A 20,517-nucleotide genomic window follows, 5' to 3' on the forward strand; every position below is an offset into this window, starting at 1 on the left:
GGGGCACCGGACTGTCCGGTGTGCACCGGACATGTCCGGTGCGCCAACGGCTCCCGAATCTGCAACGGTCGGCTTCGCCATTTAAGGAAAGAAATTGGGCACCGAACACTGTCCGGTGTGCACCAGACTGTCCGGTGCGCCAGTCGACAGAAGACAAGATCAGCCTTCCTAGAATGCTTTCAATGGCTCCTTGCTGCCTTGGGGCTATAAAAGGGACCCCTAGGCGCATGGAGGAGGACACCAAGCATTCCTACAACATTTCTAAGCACCAAGACCTCGATTCCGTGCATTTGTTTCATTATGATAGCATATAGAGCTCTAGTGGAGTTGTGAACTCATTGAGTTGTGTTGCGAGCTCTTGTTGCGACTTGTGTGCGTGTTGACACTCTGATTCTTGTGTCTTGTGTGCGTTGCTAATCCTCCCTTGCTCTATGCTTCTTTGAGAACTTCAAGTGTAAGGGCGAGAGGCTCCAAGTTGTGGAGATTCCTCGCAAACGGGATTGAGAAAAGCAAGCAAAACACCGTGGTATTCAAGTGGGTCTTTGGACCGCTTGAGAGGGGTTGATTGCAACCCTCGTCCGTTGGGACGCCACAACGTGGAGTAGGCAAGCGTTGGTCTTGGCCGAACCACGGGATAACCACCGTGCCATCTCTGTGATTGATTTCTTGTGGTTATTGTGTTTTGTTGAGACTCCTCTCTAGCCACTTGGCATTTACTGTGCTAACGCTTAACCAAGTTTTTGTGGCTTAAGTTTTCAAGTTTTACAGGATCACCTATTCACCCCCCCCCCTCTAGGTGCTCTCAATTACAAGCATAAGACTACTACAGGGGGAGACTACACGAGAGTGTTCTTCGAGGTACTAGCGAGTTCCTTGTCTAAGGTGTCCCCAAATGCCTTGAGAAGATCATCGAGGCTGGCTAGGGATACATCTTCTTCGTCGGACCAGTCATCTATTCTGGGGGGAGGTAGGGCTAGAGGGGCCTTCTTATTCTTCTTCTCTGTCTGGCATCCCTGGTTAGTGGTCTTCTTCTGGATCTTCTTTTTGGGGGCGAGTGCCTTTAGCTTCTTGTCAAAGTCTATCTTCAAAGTCCGATAGGCCTCACGGGTGTTGGCTTCCTCGCCTTCCACTATGCTGAGACTCTCCTGGAGAGATGCCTTATCTTGCTTAAGCTCTTTGACTTGCTGCTCTAGGCTTTCCACTCGGGAGTTTAGGTGGGTACAATGGGAGGAGAGCTCATCGTAGTGGTTGTCGAGGGTGTGGAGGTATCCGGCCATGTAGACGATAGTGGGATCATCTTCTATGGGATCTCCTCCTGACAGAACCTGGAGTCTTTTCTTCCAGGTGGGGGTGTTTTTGTTGCTGGGTGGGAAATATCGGAGGGGGGTCTCAAAGATTTCTCGGCTATAGTTTTGGCACAGTTGTTTGAGGGCTTTTCGAGCAACGCTCTGGCAAGTGTCTGGGAAGCGGTGCCCGATGAAAGTAATTTGGAAGGGAGGGTGGTTTGGGTAGTTCCGGCTTTCTCCCAAGTAGACCGCCATAGAGCATTTTTCCATTCCATTTTCACGGTACTCCTTCCAGACATATTCGGGCTTCTTGCGGATCCCCAAGCACAGCGCGCAGCTCCGAAGAAGGTGAGGAAAGCCTTCCTCCTCTGAGCAATAGGAAGTCCTAATCACCCAGGGGTTTTCCATCTGGTAGACGAAAAGAAAGGTCTATTAATATCGGGGAAAAGGGGAAAGAGTGTTTCTTGGAGGTAAGAGGTGTTTTCTTGTTAAGGCAACTTTTAAGGTCAGGGTTGTGGTCTACGGCGAGTCCTATAGGCTCCGATACCACCTGAAGCGTCCCGATCCTTTGGGACTCAAATGTGATACAATTACTAGTCCCAGGAGGCTAGTAACCACATTCATTACTTCAAATGGTTACAGAGTCTGAATAATGTTATTACAATACCGGGGATACAAGCTCGAAAGTGAGCCGAAAAACATAAAGCGCAGTGGAAGATAAAATAGCCCAGGCCACAGGCAGAACTGGGTGAAGACACAGCCCCATCAATCAAGCATAGCAGAAAAGAAGTCTTCAGCTGCTGAAAAACATAAATAAATCTGGGTGAATACACTAGGTATTCCGCAAGCCCACCCGGCTCCCGTAAAGAGAAAGTGACCTATATTGTACATGCTTTATATGGTGGAGTTGAAGTCACTCATACTTTTTCAGAGAAAGGCAGTATTCAATGGTTAGGGTTTTCCCAAGACAATAGAAGTAACACTTACTTGACCACCACTGAGCTTCCCGCTCCCGTGGTACTACTTTCTTTCTAGAACATACGCACACATTTCCCTGTTCCCAGTTGTAGTAGAAACACTAATTGTCATACCATACCAGACTCGTCCATACCAGTGGACACGGACTATTCGAATAGGTTTAGACTCTGCGCAGAGGGGTACACTTTACCCACTAGTCCGGCTCTACGATCTCATGGCCAATGAGACCCGAATCTGAAACTCTTTCCTTCCTTGTACGTCCGAACCTTAACGGTTATACCGGAAGGAGTCAGGCCACCGCCATGTCCAAACCGGACAAAACATTCCCCCTCCTTATCCTCCCGGTGCTACCCCAGCCTTCATAACCCTGGGTTTGGACCGTACGAGTTCAGATTGAGTGACTGCCCACACAGCCTCGAGTGGTTGTACTTTTGAGAGTACAGGTAATGAAAGATGACAAACCGGTCCTTATATGAGAGGACGATCCTTCTGCTCACGCCTAAACCAGTTGAGCCAACACCTTAGGCCCTCCCCTAAACCAGGGAGTCCCTGATCATCCTACTTCACCAGGTGATGAGGGTGAATACCCTTCATCGCACTCTTTGTGGAAAACATTTCACTTATACCCCTTTTACTTGTCCCATATCTTTTAATCGAAGTAATAGTTAATGCAGGCTCTCTCATGCTTACCATGCAATTCGATTCCCATCCCATAATCCAGGCTTAGGCAATGGTAGAGAGAGATAGGTAAATAATGCATCAAGGGAAAGATGGACTTGCCTTCGTCGAAGCTTTCCTGGCACAAGAGGTTAATCTCGGAGGGGTCAGGTTCTTGCCCTTCTTCCGGAGCTAAGAGTTCTGGAGGATCGGATCCCTCTTCCGCTAATTAAACATAGACAATAACAATACATCAAACATAGTGATCTTTGTGGGGTGTGCAAATTGTTATACTTTATTATTTTTGTGCCCTAATAATTTATTTAGACAATTTTTGGTGCATAAAATATTAGTATCTAAATATATATGTGAAAATGAGAAAAGAAAAAAGAAAAAGGATTCTCCATCCAACTGGGCCGGTGGGGATTTTGGCCCACAAGGCGCGCGGGCGCGGGCGAGGGCGCGCTTGCGGCCCAGCCGGCCCAGCTGCGAGGGAACGACGGCGGGGACGGCGCCGTAGCGCGGGCCCACCAGCCAGGGAGAGAGGGGGGCTGACGGCGCTACTGGTAATGGAGGGGAAAGGGGTCCGACCGGGGCCGGTCGGCGGCGAACTCCGCGGCGGTTCTCTGCCGTCGGTCCGGTTCTCTGGCGGGGAAGGGGTGGCGAAGCACGGGCGGTTGGAGTGGGTCACGATGGTGGGGCGAATTTGGCCTGCGGGGGCCTATGGCGGCCGGTCCACGGCGCGGTGGCGGGTGCCCGCGGCGGCGAAGCCGCCGGTGAGGTTTCCGGCATGACAGGGGAGGCAAAGTGGTGCCTAGTGATCGCGAGCGTGTGGCGGAGCTTCGGCCATAGCTTAATTGAACAGAGAGACGCTAGAGAGGGGGAAGGGAGCTCACCGGAGCAAGGCAGGGAGCACGGCGGCGCTTGCTTGAACAGCTCGGGGAGGAGGGCAGTGGGGATGGCTGGAGTTGTGTGGCGAAGACGGGGCTCGAGCGGGTCCTTTTATAGGCGCTCGGGGGAGGGAGGGGGGTGGGGGAGACGGCGAGCACCGGCGAGCTCGCCATGGGTACGGGAATGGCGCTAACGCCGATTGGGACGGCTCAGGCAGGCTGAGGGGGTGAGAGGTCGGCTCAAGCACAGTGGCAGGGTTGTCGCGGAGGCTGGCGAGCATTAATGGCGAGGCGACGAGGCGAGGGGCGCTCGGCGGCGATCGCGCCGGTGAGGGATGGGCGAGGGAGAAGGAGCTGACGGGTGGGGTCGGGCTGCCAGTGAGAGAGGTCCGCGCGAGAGAGAGTGGTGAGGCGCTGACGGGCGGGGCCCGGTGGTCAGTGGGCGGGAGTGGCGCGCGGTTTGGGCCGCCTGGGCCGAAAGAGAGGGGGGGAGCGGGCGCGCGCGAGCTGGGCTGGGATTCGGCCAAGCCGAGGGAGGGGAGAGGGTTTTTCCTTTTCTTATTCTATTTCTTTTTCTTTTTCTTTTCTACTTTTGTGTCTTTTTGCTCCTTTTTCTCTTAACAAAAATTCTCTAAATGAACTTGGTGATAAATATGGTCTATGTGAGGTGCTTCAAATCATTTTAAGTGCATGCATATGATTTGGGTGACCTAGGGGTAGAGTTAAGGGAGAGGAATAAAAAAGGGAAAGGGTGGATTAGGGGGGGTTAGGGTTTCAAACCTGGGTTGGGATTTTGGGATGTTACACTATCTCTAGTAGATTCCTTATCATATCTGCTGGTAGTGATGACTCTATATCTCTAGCAGATTCATTGTCCCCTATTTTTCATACTAGAGACAGTCTAACCATGAATCAATTGTGCATATTCGCTTCGCTTTAATCCGTACTGTATTCTACTGCTTCTATAGTGTTTTGTTTCTACGTATTGCAGTTGTAGCTACAACAGTCTGAACAGCTGACTTTAATTCAAAGTGAACAAATGAACAGACATAAACCATCATTGTCAGATTGTAAGAAATAGATGGAAGGGATGGGTCTTATTACACCAACCTTATGAATGGAGGATTTCAAATTTTTGAAGGCTTCTCTGAAACACCAATTGAGTTGCAGCACACCGTCCCTATAAAGGATAGCAAGACATTATCAAAGTCAAACCAGAAACAGAAAGGAAAAAACTTTAGTGAGGAATAAGACAGAGCCCTTTGTTGCAGCCTGGTTGAATATCAGTACAAACCCTACACAATGCACATTTTGGAAAAGAATTCATATGTTCTATGAGACCAACATAGGAAATCGTGCTGAACATACAGAGAGTTCGTTGCCACATCATTAGAGTGCAATACAAGACGCTGTAAGCAAATTTTGTGGATGTGTGAACAGTATTGAGAATAGAAACCAAAGTGGGCTTATCATTCATGATAGGGTGGGTCAAACGTAATTGCATCTATTATTTCTTATTTATGAATCCTTTGTTACAATTTGTGATGGAGTGTCTTCTTTCCTTGTAGGTGTAGCAAGCTGAGAAGATGTTCAAAGACAATGATCCCCACAACAAGTCCTTTCAATTCAGACACTGTTGAATGTTGTTGAGGAATCAACCTAAATGGCAAGATAAGTGGCAACAACTAATTGCCACAAAAACTAGTAACAAAAAATAGAAGACTACCAAAAAATCCAGTCCTTGTGCTATTGAGTCTACAACTTTGGAAAACAATGTTGTTGCTCCTCTAGATGTTGACCTTTCAGAAGCAGATGTGCCCCAAAGACCTATGGGCAAGAAGAAGTCCAAGGATGCATTGCGTCGAGGTGGTATTGATGCTTGCAAAGAAGCATTGAACATTCTTTGGGCTAAGAAGATTGAGGATGATGCGGAGAAAGAGATGAAGAGGAAGGGTATGCCAAGTCATATGCTCTCGATAAAGAGGGGCTTCACCTTGAGAAAGAGAAGATTGCGCCGGAGAGGGAGAAAGTTAGCAATGAGGCCAATACTTCATATTTGAAGAGAATTGCAGAAGAGGAAACAATTATGACCATTGATCTGAAATCCTTGAATGGGATGCAACAATAATTCTACATGAATCTTCAAGCCGAGGTCATGGCTCGTCAAAACAATTAGAATGTTCTATTTACTTTCATTTTAGAATTTGGTATTCATATTTAGCTTGTTTCATTTAATATTATGTATTGGTTGTATAGTTTCAAATGGGATCTATGTGAATGGTGAATAAAGTTTAGTGCTTATGTCAGTTTATCTGGAAGTCCCAATGTGGTTGTTTCAGTTTATCTGAATGTGCTTGTATCAGTTCATAGAAATGTGTTGATTGAGTGCATCAGAGGCAGTGTGGCCTCTTCCAGCCGATGTACCTGTTGTTTTTTGTTTGAATTTTAAAAGGTGTTCACAATGCCAGCCGAGGTATCAGTTCACAATTGCAGTCGAGGTTTTGGTCTAAATTTTAAAAGGTGTTTTTGGTCTGCATCGCCGGCAACAAATGGTGTGCATGCTGGGAGCCCATAGTTGGACGAACAAATCAAGTATGTAGCATTCATCTTTGCGTGCACTGGAAGACAACAGAGACTTAAGTGAGGTTTTGCACTGGAAAACTAAAATAAGGTTTTGCACTAGAAGACAACAAAGACTTAAAGTAAAACTAAAATGATTTTTTGCACAAAAACAAATCAAGTTTGTAGCATTCATGCTATTTAAAAATTGCAAAGCTAACTATATAGATCAGGGTGGTGCTGCCACAAATGTTCCACTAGGTCTTTGCGAAGTTGGTGGTGTGTCTCGTGATTTCTAATTTTCTCGTGATTATCAAGAAATTCATTAAAATCTATTGTCATGTCATGGGATGGCTCCACATTATCTCCTCCATTCTCAAACCGTTCGTTTTCCTCGCCTTCAATAATCATGTTATGCATGATTATACAAGATATCATTATGTTATTTAGGGTCTCTTCATCCCACAATCGACCTAGCCCCCGAACAATAGGAAATCGAGATTGTAAAACTCCAAAAGCTCGTTCAACATCCTTCTGTGCCGCTTCTTGTACTTTGGCAAAGTAAGTCCTCTTATTGCCTTGTGGTGCAGGTATGGTCTTAACCAATGTAGCCCAAGAAGGATAAATGCCATCTGCAAGGTAATATCCTATTGTATACTCGTGATTATTTATTTTGTAGTTCACTTTTGGCCTTCTCCATTTGTTAGCTTTGCGAAAAGTGGAGACCGATGAAGAACATTGATATTGTTGAGAGATCCAGGCAAACAAAAAAGCATGCGAAATCTATAAATCTAGCAAAGCAACTGCTTCTAAAATTATTGTAGGTGTATGGCGATGCCCGAAAAATTGACCTTGCAACAATGGCATACGGTTCTTCCGCCTCCAATGCATGCCATCTAGTGAAACCAGCATACCAGGAAAACATCTTTCATTACCAAGTGCAAGTAATTGTTCGATATCTTTTTCATTTGGTGACCTCAAATACTCAACTCCAAAAACTTCTATTACAGCTTTAACAAACATTCTTAGACTTTCCAGCGCAGTACTTTCTCCAATGCGTACGTACTCATCTGTAGCATCAGCTGCCACTCTATAAGTTAGCACACGGAAAACTGCAATAACCTTTTGAAAACAACTTATCCCTTATTGATGAGTTGAGCTGCATTTCTCTTCTGCTCGAAGTAATCATCATGTTGTTCCACAAACTTTCATTATGCGGAAGAAATAGTGGTCGATTTATCTTGAACCTACACCAAAAAAAAAGATGCATCCAAAAAATTAAACAAGACACATTTAAACGAGACAAATGACAACTAGATTTTTACCTATGTTGAAACAAGTTCGAGCCATAAGTTAGATTTTCAACAAGGTAATCTTGGTACATTCTCATGTGCCTCGCTTCTCTATCCCGATATATGTATGCACGACCGGGAACAGAACCTCATGGCTTTCTATGCACTCGAGAATAACTTTGAATGATTTGTGCAGCACAAAGTATGATATGATCATCATCTGATGATGATGATTCATCCAAAACTCGTGATGACAACAATGTATTTTCAGCCATCACCTGATTTTGCAAACACATATACTATGAATATGTACTCACGTAAATTAAATTCGTAACTGTTGAATATACATCTATTTAAATTAAATGAGTAAATCGTTTTTGTCCCTGACGGCGCAACAACAATGGACGGACAACGCATCAGGATTCAGGAATAGGGCAAGGAAAGAACCACGGGAGTAGGGAGGGCAACGAACAAACAGAAAGCTTTGGACCCGAAAATGGATTTGAAATCTGATGGAACTGTTGGAGATAAAAGGTTTTTTCAGTCCTAAACCATATCTATCAACTTCTTTATTTCCATTTTCTAACGACCAGTTTGACAACTTCGTTTTTTTAAATAATTTGTTAACCTCATTTTCTAAAGGAATTTTTATTTTCTCAAGTAAAATTAGTTTATCTTTCTGTCGCGTACTGGCGTGTGCCGCGCACCCCTGCCACGTCGGTCTGAGTCCACGCGCCACATCACCCCTCCGGAACCCAACGGCCAACGCCACCTCACGAATCACGACGCAAACACTCCCACGAACCGCTCGCCCTCAGCAGCAGCGGCGCACCCCACTGGACACCGGCCACCGCCTGACCGCCATCGCGGCGTATCGAACATTCGAACCGAAATCCCCACACTAATCCCATATCTAGAGCAATAATCAAATCCTTTCAAAAGCAACCCCGTCTTTTAGTAGCAGCTCATTAATCGCCCGTTTCGCCATCGCCTCAAGTACAAACCGACCGCCCCGTCGTTCCTCCCAATGCTCCGCACCCGGACCCGCCCTCGCCCACGCGCACGCCGCGCGCCCGCGACGCCGTAGCAGCGCGCGCCGTCGAGTGGTGGGGCTAGGATCTGCGTCGAGTGATGAGAAAGGCAGCGTCGACGGCGATGGCGGGGGCGGGGGCTACCTTCCGCCGCCGCGCGATGGAGGGGCTGGCGACCGTGCTGCTCCTCTACGCGCTCCTCGTGCTCGCCCTCGAGTCGCCGCTCGTCTCCACCTCGCCATTCGGTGGCGCCGCGGGCGGTACAGCGCGGAAGCTCCACCTCTCCTTCGGCGCGGGCGAGCGCGCGGCGCCCGTCCCCGGCGCGTCGGCGCACGGGCAGGATCATCGGCTCTCCCGCTTCGCCTCCGGCCTCGACGTCCGCCTCCTCGACTCCGCCCGCTCCGGCGCGCTCCGCCGGTCCATAGCGGACGCCGTCGCGGCGGGCGCCCGCGCGTTCTCCGACCTCGAGGCCCTCGACCCCGCCGCCGTCGCCGCGCCCTCCGGCGAGAGCGACGCGGCCAGGTGCCCGCACTCGATCGCGCTCACCGCGGAGGAGCTCGGCGCGCGGGGCCGCGTGGTGGAGCTGCCCTGCGGGCTCGCGCTGGGGTCCCACATCACGGTCGCCGCGACGCCCCGGGCGCCGCACGAGGAGCGGAACCCCGCGATCGCGGTGCTCAGGGACGGGGAGCGGCACGCCATGGTGTCTCAGTTCATGGTGGAGCTGCAGGGGCTCAGGGCGGTCGACGGCGAGGACCCGCCCCGCGTGCTCCACTTCAACCCGCGCCTCCGCGGGGACTGGAGCGGCCACCCGGTGATCGAGCAGAACACCTGCTACCGCATGAGCTGGGGCGCCGCGCAGCGCTGCGATGGATGGAGGTCACGCCCGGATGAGGAGACTGGTTGGGGACCCCTGTCAGTTCATTGTTTTCAACTGTTTGACCTCAGGTGGATTCTGTTGTTCAGACATGCTGAATGAATGTCTTGTTGATGTGCAGTGGATGGGTTGGTCAAGTGCGAGAAGTGGATTAGGGACGATGATGACAGGTTGGAGAAATCGAAGACAACATCAAAGACGGCATGGTGGCTGAATCGGCTGATCGGGCAGAAGGAGGAGGTCAATTTCGGTTGGCCATTTCCTTTCGTGGAGGGCAGGCTCTTTGTTCTTACTCTCAGTGCTGGGTTGGAGGGTTACCATGTGAGCGTTGATGGGCGACATGTCACTTCGTTTCCTTACCGCACTGTAAGTGCATATGTTTCTCCACTTCATGCACTAACAAAATGCTGGTGAATGCTTGATAATTGCCGTGCACTATGTATTGTAGTTAGTTCGAATAAAATAATTAGTGGTTTGGGACAATTGAGGACTTGAGGTTCTCGCTACTTGGCCTACTTGTCCAGTTAATTTATGTTTATTGTGGCCCTTGCAGGGGTTTGTGTTGGAGGACGCTACAGGCCTGTCACTGAATGGGGACCTAGATGTGCATTCAGTGATTGCAGGGTCTTTGCCCACTACACACCCAAGTTTTGCGCCACATAATTATCTGGAGTTTTCTAATGTTTGGCAGGCTCCTCTGCTGCCTGATGAGCCAGTTGAGATTTTCATTGGCATTCTGTCAGCAGCCAATCATTTTGCTGAACGTATGGGTGTGAGGAAGACATGGATGTCTGCTGTCCACAAGTCACCAAACATGGTGGCTCGTTTCTTCGTTGCACTGGTAAACACTAACCTGAAGGATTAGACTACTTGATTTGTTTTGTGTGTTTGTGCTGAAGGTATTTCTCAACTCCAGCATGGCAGAATGGAAGTGAATGCGGAGTTGAAGAAGGAAGCTGAATTTTTTCGGGACATTGTTTTTGTGCCCTTCCTGGACAACTATGATCTTGTTGTTATGAAGACTCTTGCAATATGCGAGTATGGGGTATGGCAGAGAATTTCTTGTTGTTTGAACTAAATCTTCTTTGGAGTACTGTAGCTGTTGTATTCACATTTTTCTGACATTAGTGAACTTGGTTGCCCAGGTTCATGTTGTCTCTGCTAAATATGTAATGAAGTGTGATGATGATACTTTCGTGAGACTTGATTCAGTAGTCACTGAAATTAAGAAGGTACCAGGTGGGAGAAGTCTTTACATGGGGAGTATGAATATACAACACAAGCCACTACGCCATGGGAAATGGGCTGTAACCTATGAGGTGAAGCTTATGAAATGTTTGTCGTAGCAGTTATTACATTTCATCCTTCAAGCACCACCTTATATATACTTCTAAAACATTTGTTATATAGCTTGAAGCTAAAGCTAAATTACCTTTTCGCAGCCATGATTCCATAGAGTTATGTTCATCTGTAGTTATGTACTGGACTAATGGGTTAACTGTGAAAGGATAAGACTAATTAAACCTATGTTAGTTGATATTGAATTCTTTTAACTTTTTTGGGGGGGGGGGTTCCATTTTTTTGTGGAAGTGTACAGTTTGCAGTAGATTTTTGTTTATTTACTTTTAATCTTTATTATGTTTAGAATGCAACTAATTTGTCTCCCAATAAATGAATTGGAATTCTATTTCTCTCTTCTGTCACCCAATGTCAAGATGGGGTTGTTGGATGTCTTTCCTGGTACATTTATTTGGAAACTACCATTTTATGCTTCACATACTAAGTTATCAGTCTTTGTAAACCAAATTGGAAAATTACTTCATCTGACGACAGGCCCCTCGAAAGTCAATTATTGGGATTTCGCATATGATTCCTTGCACCATTGTTTAGCTGTTAACATATTTAGCTATCTAAGCAGCATGATAGCATTTTTTGGTCAGTCGGACCCGCACTCATATATTGTAGAGTTCGTCATCTAACAAGTCAGCATTAAGTAATATGTTTACAGAAGCTGGGTTATTGTATCTTGTCCGGACATATTTTGTTGGCATATTGTGACTGGATATAGCTTACACTTGATGCTTTTTTTACAGTAGTTTTAATTTATAGTGTTAATATCATTAATCTTGTTTATCACTTCACAGGAGTGGCCACAAGAGGTGTATCCGTTATATGCAAATGGCCCTGGATATGTTATATCATCTGATATTGCTGATTTTATCATGTCAGAATTCATGAAGCAAAAGTTGATGGTACAATGTTATATTTTCCTCTTGAAAAAATCTCCTCTGTAAAATTGTCACAGCAATGAACCTAGTGCAGCGGTGAGACTTGTCTCACTGAGTTAACATGTTGCGGGTTCGAAGCAAGCCTCTCCGCATTTGCGGAGGGAAGCCTTACCTCAGGTTACCCCTTCTCCAGACCTCACTCATGTGGGAGCCTTCGGTAGCCCTTTGGGAGTTGTCACAACAAAAAGGCCCTCCATGCATTATTTTTTTACATTTCACGAAAGTGCCATTTGAATGTCAGACACTTGTCAAAATAGCACTTTGAATAAAAAATTTGCCAAAATGCCACTTTTTAGTTATACATATATCAGATCAGGCAATGTGTCAATATAAGGGACAGAGAGGCAATGGGTTGTTTATATTGATCGATAGAAGTCTTATATGGTTCTTTAAATATTTGTTGACTATTTAGCTAATTGCAAATAACATTTGTGTGTGAGCCTTGGTTTGATATCTTGTTTGAAAACTGCTAAATTATCTCTCTACATGTATAGAGTTCACAATAGCAATTCAGAGTAATGAAGAAGCTAATTTACTATTACTCTTTATGCAGCTCTTCAAAATGGAAGATGTGAGCTTGGGTGTGTGGGTTGAGCAGTTCAATAAGACAAGACCCGTTGAATACGTTCACAGCGACAAATTTTGTCCAAATGGATGCGTCCCTGACTACTATACTGCTCATTACCAATCGCCAAGGCTAATGCTATGCATGTGGCAGAAGTTACTGGAAGGAAGACCAGACTGTTGCAATGCGAGATAACAATGATGGCGTAGTTCAAAAAAGAAGAAGAAAACAACAATTACAGAATGAGTAGCATTTGACCATCATCCATAGAGCCAGTCTCATGTAATCAACAAATTAGGTTATAAAGTAATCTGCATTACATGGGATTAATTCATACATCTTCATGGTAGTTTATATCCTCCTTGAGTCATGCAACTGATCCTACCTAGTCACAACAGTGGGCAAGCCAGCACACTAATAATTGTGCTCTGTGCTCTCTTTGAGCGCCCAAACACATAGGTAGAAGTTGGCAGGTGCTCTGGAGATGCCCGGGGACTTAATTTGGAAATATAGAGAGTCGAAATAGTTCAGTTAAGTTATTACTGTTTCCAGAATGGCTTTAAGGTCTGGTTGTAGTTGCAGCTAAACACATCTGGTTAACAGGGCAACCTTCAAGATTTCAGTCAATTTGTTTAACGCATTATCTTATTCAGTCTTGACTTTACTTAGGGGGTGTTTGTTTGGGATTATAATCTGCCTAAACAAACACCCCTTTAGTTACATACATTGTTTTTTTTAGAAACGCACTTAGCTTATGCCTTCGATACGAAGTATTGTAGAGTGTGTTTGGTTCTGGTGACTACCGTGAGAAAAGCTCTTGTGAACTGTCCCTGTAAAAAAAACGGTAAGTCGTTTGGTTCAATCTATAATGGAACGATAGGTTTCACCATATTTATCTGTAATGCCTTTGAGATAGCTATATACTGTTCATATTCAAATTGACCGTACTGAGGACTTACATAATTTTCACGACGTCAATATACCATAAATATAGATAAGTACGAAACAGTCAATATTGATGCCAACATGTAATGATCCAAAACACTACATAGAAGAAAGCAAAGCGAAGAAATGTGTGCACGGAGGACGCGTCTAGTGGCACAACGAATGTCACACCAGAACATGTGTTGCGCCTAAATGAACACATGTTGTAATTGAGAATGTCATGTTGTAAATTGAGAATGTTGTAGACTGAAAGCATTGAACACCTCGGTGTGCACCGGATATGTCACACTCACTTGAAGAGAAGTCTTACGTGTGGGCACGGACGACTATAGTGCATTAGACGTGTTTGGTGGCGTACCGGATGGCATACCGGATATGACACTTAAAAGAGGATGTACAATGTATCCGAGTCAGGTACAACGCACCAGGCATGTTCGGTGTTGTGCAGAGAATTCTGTCTTTTGTCAAGTGCTCTTTTGGGCTGAGGAACAATACAAGTGAGCCAAGGAACAATAAAATAACTATGAAAACTACCCGAAAATAGTGAGAAGTTGTAAATAACTATGAAAATATGTGGCCCAAGCCTCCCAGCGACGGGCCTCCGCTTCGCTCGCCAACTTGGCCGTCTTTTTCAGAATTTAGATCACAAACTCTACACCCATCGACAGCAAAAATAACCAACGACTAGGAAGTGGTTGGAGGCTATAAATACCTCCAACCACCTCCTTCAATGGCATCCAAGTATTCTAACCATCACATTCATTGCAAGAGCAAAATACTTCACTCCAAGACACATTCAAAAGATTAAATCCTCTCTAAGTCTCAAATTCAACTCAATCGCTTATTGACTTGAGAGACTGTGTTTTGTGTTCTTTTTTTGCTCTTATTGCTTGGATTGCTTTCTCCTTTCTATTCTTATTCACATAATTAGTATTTTGTAAAGCTAGCAAGGAGACACCTAAGTGGGTGCTTTGTAAAGCTAGCAAAAGTCAGTTCAAGTTCGTAAACGAGTCGAGCCGAGCCGAGCCGAGCCGAGTTAACTCCGTAAAAGAGCCGAGTCGAGTTACACTCGTTAGCTTAACGAGCTGAACCGAGTCAACTCGGTATCCAGCCCTAGTTTTGGCTTGCAATCACCATCCGGAGACACCTCCAATTTGGCAGTTTTGAAATGAAGGCAAGGAGGCAAGGACCAACTGGCAACGCCCGTTCCGTTCTGCTGTACGCCGCCGCCGCCGCCAGGTCCAGTCCAACCAAGTAACCAACCAGACCAACGCACGCAGCGCTCCACTGGCCGGCAAGCGTACAAAAAAAGATACCGTCCCGTCCAGCTCTCCGTTCCCGTCCTCCTCGTTGTTTTGTTCCGTTTCCCCCCTTGCCTCGCTCGTCGCGTACAGCTGGACGCCTCCTTTCTCGCTGCGGGCTGTTGCCTTGCCTCCGTCCCCTCCCCTCGTCGCCTCCGACTCCACCTCCCCTCCCCGGTCTCTGAGAGAGGGAGCCCGGACCCGGAGACCGCCAGCAAGCGCGAGGCAGAGGAGGAGCATGGCGGCCCCGCCGTCGAGGTCGCGGGGCGACTACGACCACCTGATTAAGCTCCTGCTCATCGGCGACAGCGGTGCGTGTCCCCTCCTCCTCCCGCCTTAACTAGTCCCCGAAGAAACACGCCGCTCCCTCCCGATCCTCCGCGGCTACGGCCTCTGCCTCTGCCTCTGCCTCTTCTTCTTAGCGCTCCTCTCCTACTGCCCGCAGCCCGCGGGCCTGATTAGCTAGATTGGCTGGCGATGTAGGCTGTTCCTCGTGCGCTTCTGCATCCCCGGAGGAGTCGGCGGTGCGGAACGGGATGTTTGTTGCCCAGGGTTCAAGGAACATGGCCTTGTTTCTAGTAGTAGTCTACTACTACTACTACTACCTTTGTTGCCTGTGGACTGCCACGCCACGCCCGATGTACATGCGCTACAACTACAAGTCTACAACCCGTGGCTGGAGTGGAGCTATATGGGCGATGCCTGCGTGCCCGCGGACTGTGCCGGTTATTAATGCTCAGCGCCTACTTTATTCGCTGCTGCTTGCTACACTTAGACTTGAGGACTTGAGACGAGAGCCATGCTTTACACATGGATGGCCTTTTATGCATGCAGCAGAGCTGAATTTGTACTCTTGCAGTCGTGCTTTTCTTTACCTGCTCTTTTCAGGAGGCAACACAGGCGAAATTTTCCAACAGATGCCTTTTTTTTGTGTACATGCTTATGCTGTGATCATCCACGTTTATTTTCTTTCCGTACAAACTTTACACCTTGCTGAGCTTCCCCCCTAGAACAGAGCTATTCTCCAGGTCAATTGCTGAGTTAGGTAGGCTAGAAATTCCGAGGGGGGGGGGGGGGTACAAGTGGAGAGGTGTGAAATGTTGCTTATTTATCATGGTGGTTCCAATTCAAGGCAGCAACTAATATGCAATCAGGTCTTGCGTGCCAGCAATGTTTCTGGTCCGTTATATTACGATTCAACCATGTATCACATTTAACATTTAATCCCTTCCACCACCAGCTCGTGTAGATTTATATAAAACCTCCTAATAAACAATGATTATGTCTACAGTTAGATCATGGTCTAATGGATCAAAAGACTTGCTTGCATATAAGGTTTCATTGCATATTAGTTGTGGCCCAATTCAATACCATAAAGAGGCTCCGCTCTACTGCACTTGCAGTTGACTGTGTTTTAGGTTGGATCGAATCGTTGAGTTAGGTTTGCTGTTCAGTTTTACCACCTACTCCTAGCCCCTAATCACTCCTACCTGTACCACTTTAATTTTACATCTACGCTTCTGCCTTCGTTAGAAATTTAGAACTTTAAACATTTAATTGAATCTCAACCATGCGATAGAGCCCCTGAACACTTCCACAGGTGCATGCCAAATCATGAAGTTGATTGTCTCAGTATGCTTAGCATTTGGTTTGGTAACTTCTATGACACTTGATACAGACATTTATCCATTATTCTCTGGATTAATAATTTAAAACCAGGTGTATGTGAAAAGATAAATAAGGAAAAAACATGACAATGATGATGATTCTTCCTTATTGGGACAAATGGTCACATTTTATCTGCGCATACCATCTGTTTAGTTGGGATACAATCATTCCTCATTCATCTTATCTTGTTTTTCTACTTTCTATCAGACAGTTAACAATTACCACTGGTAATTATTTTCTCATCCTGCATGCTTTTTTCTTAATTAAAGTAGGTGTGATCTTCCTCTTAATTTTTTGGTTGGAAAGTGACAGTCAGAACCCTGTGAAGTCTCTATTCCCTTGCTGTCCATTGTAGTCACTGATGATCCACATCCTTGTCGGTGTGTTTTATTCAGTTTCTCTCCTTGATCATTATCTTTTGGTCAAACTTTTATGTGTTGCAACAACTTTCCCTCACATAACATAAAGCCCAGTCTAATGAGAGCCCCGTTTATATTTCCAGGAGTTGGAAAGAGTTGCTTGCTGCTGCGGTTCTCTGATGACACATTCACGACAAGTTTTATCACCACCATCGGGTATGTACCCAGGCAACATCATCCTCTCTTTTAGTCATTCATTTATGGTGATATTCTGAACTTCACTTTTCCCATCTTCTGTAAAGCATTGATTTCAAGGTTAGGACGGTCGAGCTCGATGGAAAGCGTGTAAAATTACAAATTTGGGACACTGCTGGTCAAGAACGTTTCCGAACAATTACCACTGGTAATTATTTTCTCCTTTTTCAAAAGCTCTGATCCTCTTGTGGCGGTACTATATATTGATGAGGCGTAGGCATAATTTCAGAAGCACCCTATACTTGATCTTAAGAAATGCCCGATCTAGATCAAGACATTAACATTTAGAAAATGGTAGATCAAGACATTAACTCTGATCCTTTGATTTATTGTTCTCTCCAACTCCCCCCTCCCCCCCCAAAAAAAATGCAGCTTACTACAGAGGAGCTATGGGCATTCTGCTTGTATACGATGTCACAGACGAATCGTCCTTCGATAGTACGCAACAACATGCACGTGAATTCCCCCATCCGTCGACAGAAGATGGAAAATGCTAGCCCCACTTTGTTTGTTCATGTATCTGTTTGTTTTTTCTTAATGAATCGTGTAGACATTAGGAACTGGATTCGCAACATAGAGCAGCACGCATCTGATAATGTCAACAAGATCTTGGTGGGCAACAAGGTCGATATGGATGCGAAGCGGGTACGTGATTTTTCTTCTTCTTCTTATTACAAAATTACCTCTACTGCTAGCTAGTGCCAGGCACGGCCACCCATGGCATGGTTTTTATTCTGCATGCTGCCCTAATAGTCTCCTCCCCCCTTCCCCCTTCCCTTGTTAACAGGTGGTCTCCACAGCTCAAGGTCAGAAGCTCGCAGATGAATACGGGATCAAGTTTTTCGAGACGGTAATAATAGTTCGTTAACACAAGCTGCTGCTGAGTAATATATGATGTGCTCATACTTCCCCGGACATCCATGAAAACATTTGCATGCAGAGTGCGAAAACGAACCGAAATGTGGAGCAGGTATTCTTCGCCATGGCAAGGGACGTGAAGCAAAGGCTCACCGAGACCGTTGCCGCTGCGGCTGAGGTACGTATACCTGTGTGTGTGCTCGTTCGACTGCTATACCAATTCCCAATCCCATGGATTGGCACGTAAAAACTGGCACCTCTAATCTTCTGTGAAACCGTGCAGCCCCCGACCATTCAGATTAGCAGGCCAGACCCCGACCAGGCTGACGCAGCCTCCTCGCGGCGGTGGTCGTCGTCCTGCTGTAACACCTGATCTGGCGACTGCCGTGGCGAAATCAAGCAGCGTGAATCTTGATGCGCGTGACTGGACTGCTAGGTTACTGATTGTCGCATGTGTTCACTTTCATTCCGGTGCCGTGCCAAGCCAAGCCGGGATGTATAAATTTCGCTGTCTAGTATTCACCTCAATCAATGTGTTAACTCCCGCTGCTTCGCACGTCACGTCGTTTGTTTGTTGAGAGCAAAACGTGTGTGGGGCAGATAAAAAAAAAAGCCCTGGTGGGTTTGCTCCTGTCACGTACTAAACAGAACGTGTCTGATGATTGTGTCGACGGTGGAACTTGGAAGCGTGCTTGTCTCACTATTGTTCCGTGTTTTCGTCCAACGCCGGCTGATCTTTGTCGTGGCCGTGGCCGCAACGAAACTCGGTCTCCGTCCCAATAGACGGATCCTCCAGACGTCTCTGTTTTGTGCTCGTTGATCCGACCAAAGCTGGGTCAACAGATGCTTCCCCTAGCTGCTAATCCCGGGCTAGTTGTTGGCGACAGCGCCAATTAATAGGAGGTGTACCATCTAGTAGTGCGTTCTGACGGTCCGCGACCTGAGTTCAGGAGCGACGCTTTTCCTACGACGGTCCGTGCTCTGGGATGGACGGTCCGTGTTGGTGCATGGAGTTAATCTGATCGGAGGGGCGCGGATCATTCGAGCACTAGAGCCGGACTCGTTCGGTACTTTTTGTTATTCAACGCTAGTTTGAAAACTCCATTTTCTATTTTCTTTAGATATTTTCATTTTTCAAAAAGTAAATTTTTTGGAAAAATGGAGTTTCCATACCGCTAGCCGTGAGAGAGAAAGAAGAGATCAGCTCCGGATTCCATGGCCCGTCGGCGTGCAAGCGAGAAAGAGGCAGGGATAACAAGGATTATACAGGCGGCGGGCATGATCTGGGCGGCGACAGCAGGTGGCGCCAGCCCGATCGAGAGCACGTAGAGTAGAGAGTAGAGACAGGCAGTTGGGGTCCACGTCCAACGGAGAACCAACCAATGCATGCATATCTAATCATGGTCGCCTTGACTAATTATTTCCAAGCATAATCCTAACAGCCGTTACGGGCTGGGTGTTTTCCGACGAGCATATGCGCTGGCGGTGGCGGGCGGGACGACCGGTGCCACGCTGTGATTGCGGCGCCGGCCGGGCTGGCTACTCAGAAAACTTGAGATGTGGCCCCTGTTTGTTTCGTCTTTTCGCAGTTTCTGGTCACCAAAAGCTGCTGCGGACTGCCAAACACTTAGCTTTTCAGCCAGCTTCTATAAAATTCGTTTGGGTAAAAATCATTCAAAATCAACATAAACATATAATCGGTTGAGTCGTCGCAATAGTAGTAATCCGTCACTTTCTAGATCCTGAGTCCTATGGACAACTTTATCTTCCTCCGCACGTAATCCTAATGATACTCAGATTCTCTACACAGCCAGATTCTCCTCACAGCTAGATTCACGGAAAAGCTGGTCAGAAAAAAGCTGAACCAAACAGGCCCGTGGCCATTGCCGTGCCGCCCGCGAGCATCGGTGGTTCTGGTGCCAGGTATGGCGGTTGCGCTCATCTGGAACTGGAATGCGCAAATGTTTTCTTTACAATGATGGGTTGCTGCGTAGATTGGCGACCGATGCGTCGTCTGGTGCCGCGTCCTGTACCCACGTGGCCCCCCTTTCTGTGATGCAGTTTTCTCCCCGTTGGCGGTGATGTATTGGAGTAGTATGTTCGTCTTGTACATACTCTCCTAAGTCCTAAAATATAAGTCTTTTTAGCCCTTGGTTTCTATATCTACATTCAGACATATATATAAAACATATATGGATCAAGTATTATATAAACTTATTAATTAACTAAAACAAATCTTAAATAATTTAAGACTGAGGGAGTATTCTATGTAATATTGTCTACATACCCATGTATTGACCTTAATCTAGTGTGTTCAATTAATATCTAGGGCGTTGTTTAGATAAGTGTATATTGTTTATACACACATGTACTGGTCTTAGTTATGTACGTAAAACCAGTATGCTATAAAAACTAACCTACCCTACACATATGATCTATTGGGGGGAGAGAAACCAAATGTTTCTTCCGCTTTCCCTCCTCGCCATGGGGCGTACCTACCCCGACCATATATAGAATACTCGTCGAGGTTCCGCCAGAGAATCCACATAGTGCCATACGCCAGAGGGGTAAAATGAAAGTGGTCGTGGGCGACATGAAGCGACGAAAAAAACGACCACGAGCGCTTTGCTCCCTCTATAGATGTCCAAACGGGTCACCCGGCACGGACCCGGCCCGAACCCGTTTCGGCCCGGTACAAATAGGGCCGTTGA

At 46.6% G+C, this 20,517-nt stretch overlaps 2 protein-coding genes and 1 long non-coding RNA gene across 7 annotated transcripts; 2 read left to right on the plus strand and 1 right to left on the minus strand.

Annotated features, from left to right (window-relative positions):
* Positions 1-7,095: 7,095 nt before the first annotated feature.
* Positions 7,096-7,758, minus strand: LOC103648222 (uncharacterized). The gene is made up of 2 exons (XR_563334.1): positions 7,696-7,758; positions 7,096-7,617 (listed from the first exon to the last, which is right to left on the minus strand). It is a non-coding gene; the product is annotated as an uncharacterized lncRNA (long non-coding RNA).
* Positions 7,759-8,578: 820 nt separating this feature from the next.
* LOC103648223 (hydroxyproline O-galactosyltransferase GALT6) lies at positions 8,579-13,063 on the plus strand. The gene is made up of 7 exons (XM_008672710.4): positions 8,579-9,592; positions 9,689-9,933; positions 10,121-10,408; positions 10,484-10,612; positions 10,713-10,886; positions 11,712-11,819; positions 12,409-13,063. Exons 1-7 carry the CDS (start codon positions 8,794-8,796, stop codon positions 12,613-12,615), a joined length of 1,950 nt encoding a protein of 649 aa, XP_008670932.1. The 5' UTR covers positions 8,579-8,793; the 3' UTR covers positions 12,616-13,063.
* Positions 13,064-14,407: 1,344 nt separating this feature from the next.
* On the plus strand, positions 14,408-18,509 carry LOC100282517 (uncharacterized). 5 transcript variants are annotated; one of them, NM_001361152.1, is made up of 8 exons: positions 14,752-14,977; positions 16,837-16,909; positions 16,996-17,096; positions 17,321-17,404; positions 17,499-17,593; positions 17,736-17,798; positions 17,889-17,984; positions 18,090-18,334. In NM_001361152.1, the coding sequence occupies exons 1-8, from the start codon at positions 14,905-14,907 to the stop codon at positions 18,177-18,179; spliced, it is 675 nt and encodes a 224-aa protein (NP_001348081.1). In that variant the 5' UTR covers positions 14,752-14,904; the 3' UTR covers positions 18,180-18,334. The 5 variants fall into 5 exon arrangements, with proteins under 5 accessions (XP_008667971.1, NP_001348081.1, NP_001148897.2 ...); NM_001155425.2 differs by having other exon boundaries at positions 14,759-14,977; positions 17,321-17,386; positions 18,090-18,332; XM_008669749.4 differs by lacking the exon at positions 17,321-17,404 and having other exon boundaries at positions 14,408-14,977; positions 18,090-18,509.
* Positions 18,510-20,517: the final 2,008 nt, after the last annotated feature.

This window comes from Zea mays, chromosome 2, assembly GCF_902167145.1.
Source record: "Zea mays cultivar B73 chromosome 2, Zm-B73-REFERENCE-NAM-5.0, whole genome shotgun sequence".
NCBI lineage: Eukaryota > Viridiplantae > Streptophyta > Magnoliopsida > Poales > Poaceae > Zea > Zea mays.

What these genes read in the sequence shown, in the direction of transcription:
- LOC103648223 (XM_008672710.4), top strand. Translation starts at nt 8,794, where the DNA reads ATGAGAAAGGCAGCGTCGACGGCGATGGCGGGGGCGGGGGCTACCTTC. An exon ending in CTCGTTTCTTCGTTGCACTG is followed by an intron (nt 10,409 to 10,483) that starts GTAAACACTAAC and finishes TCTCAACTCCAG; the next exon opens with CATGGCAGAATGGAAGTGAA. An exon ending in TTGCAATATGCGAGTATGGG is followed by an intron (nt 10,613 to 10,712) that starts GTATGGCAGAGA and finishes TTGGTTGCCCAG; the next exon opens with GTTCATGTTGTCTCTGCTAA.
- LOC100282517 (NM_001361152.1), top strand. Translation starts at nt 14,905, where the DNA reads ATGGCGGCCCCGCCGTCGAGGTCGCGGGGCGACTACGACCACCTGATT. An exon ending in CCTGCTCATCGGCGACAGCG is followed by an intron (nt 14,978 to 16,836) that starts GTGCGTGTCCCC and finishes TTATATTTCCAG; the next exon opens with GAGTTGGAAAGAGTTGCTTG. An exon ending in TCGATATGGATGCGAAGCGG is followed by an intron (nt 17,594 to 17,735) that starts GTACGTGATTTT and finishes CCTTGTTAACAG; the next exon opens with GTGGTCTCCACAGCTCAAGG.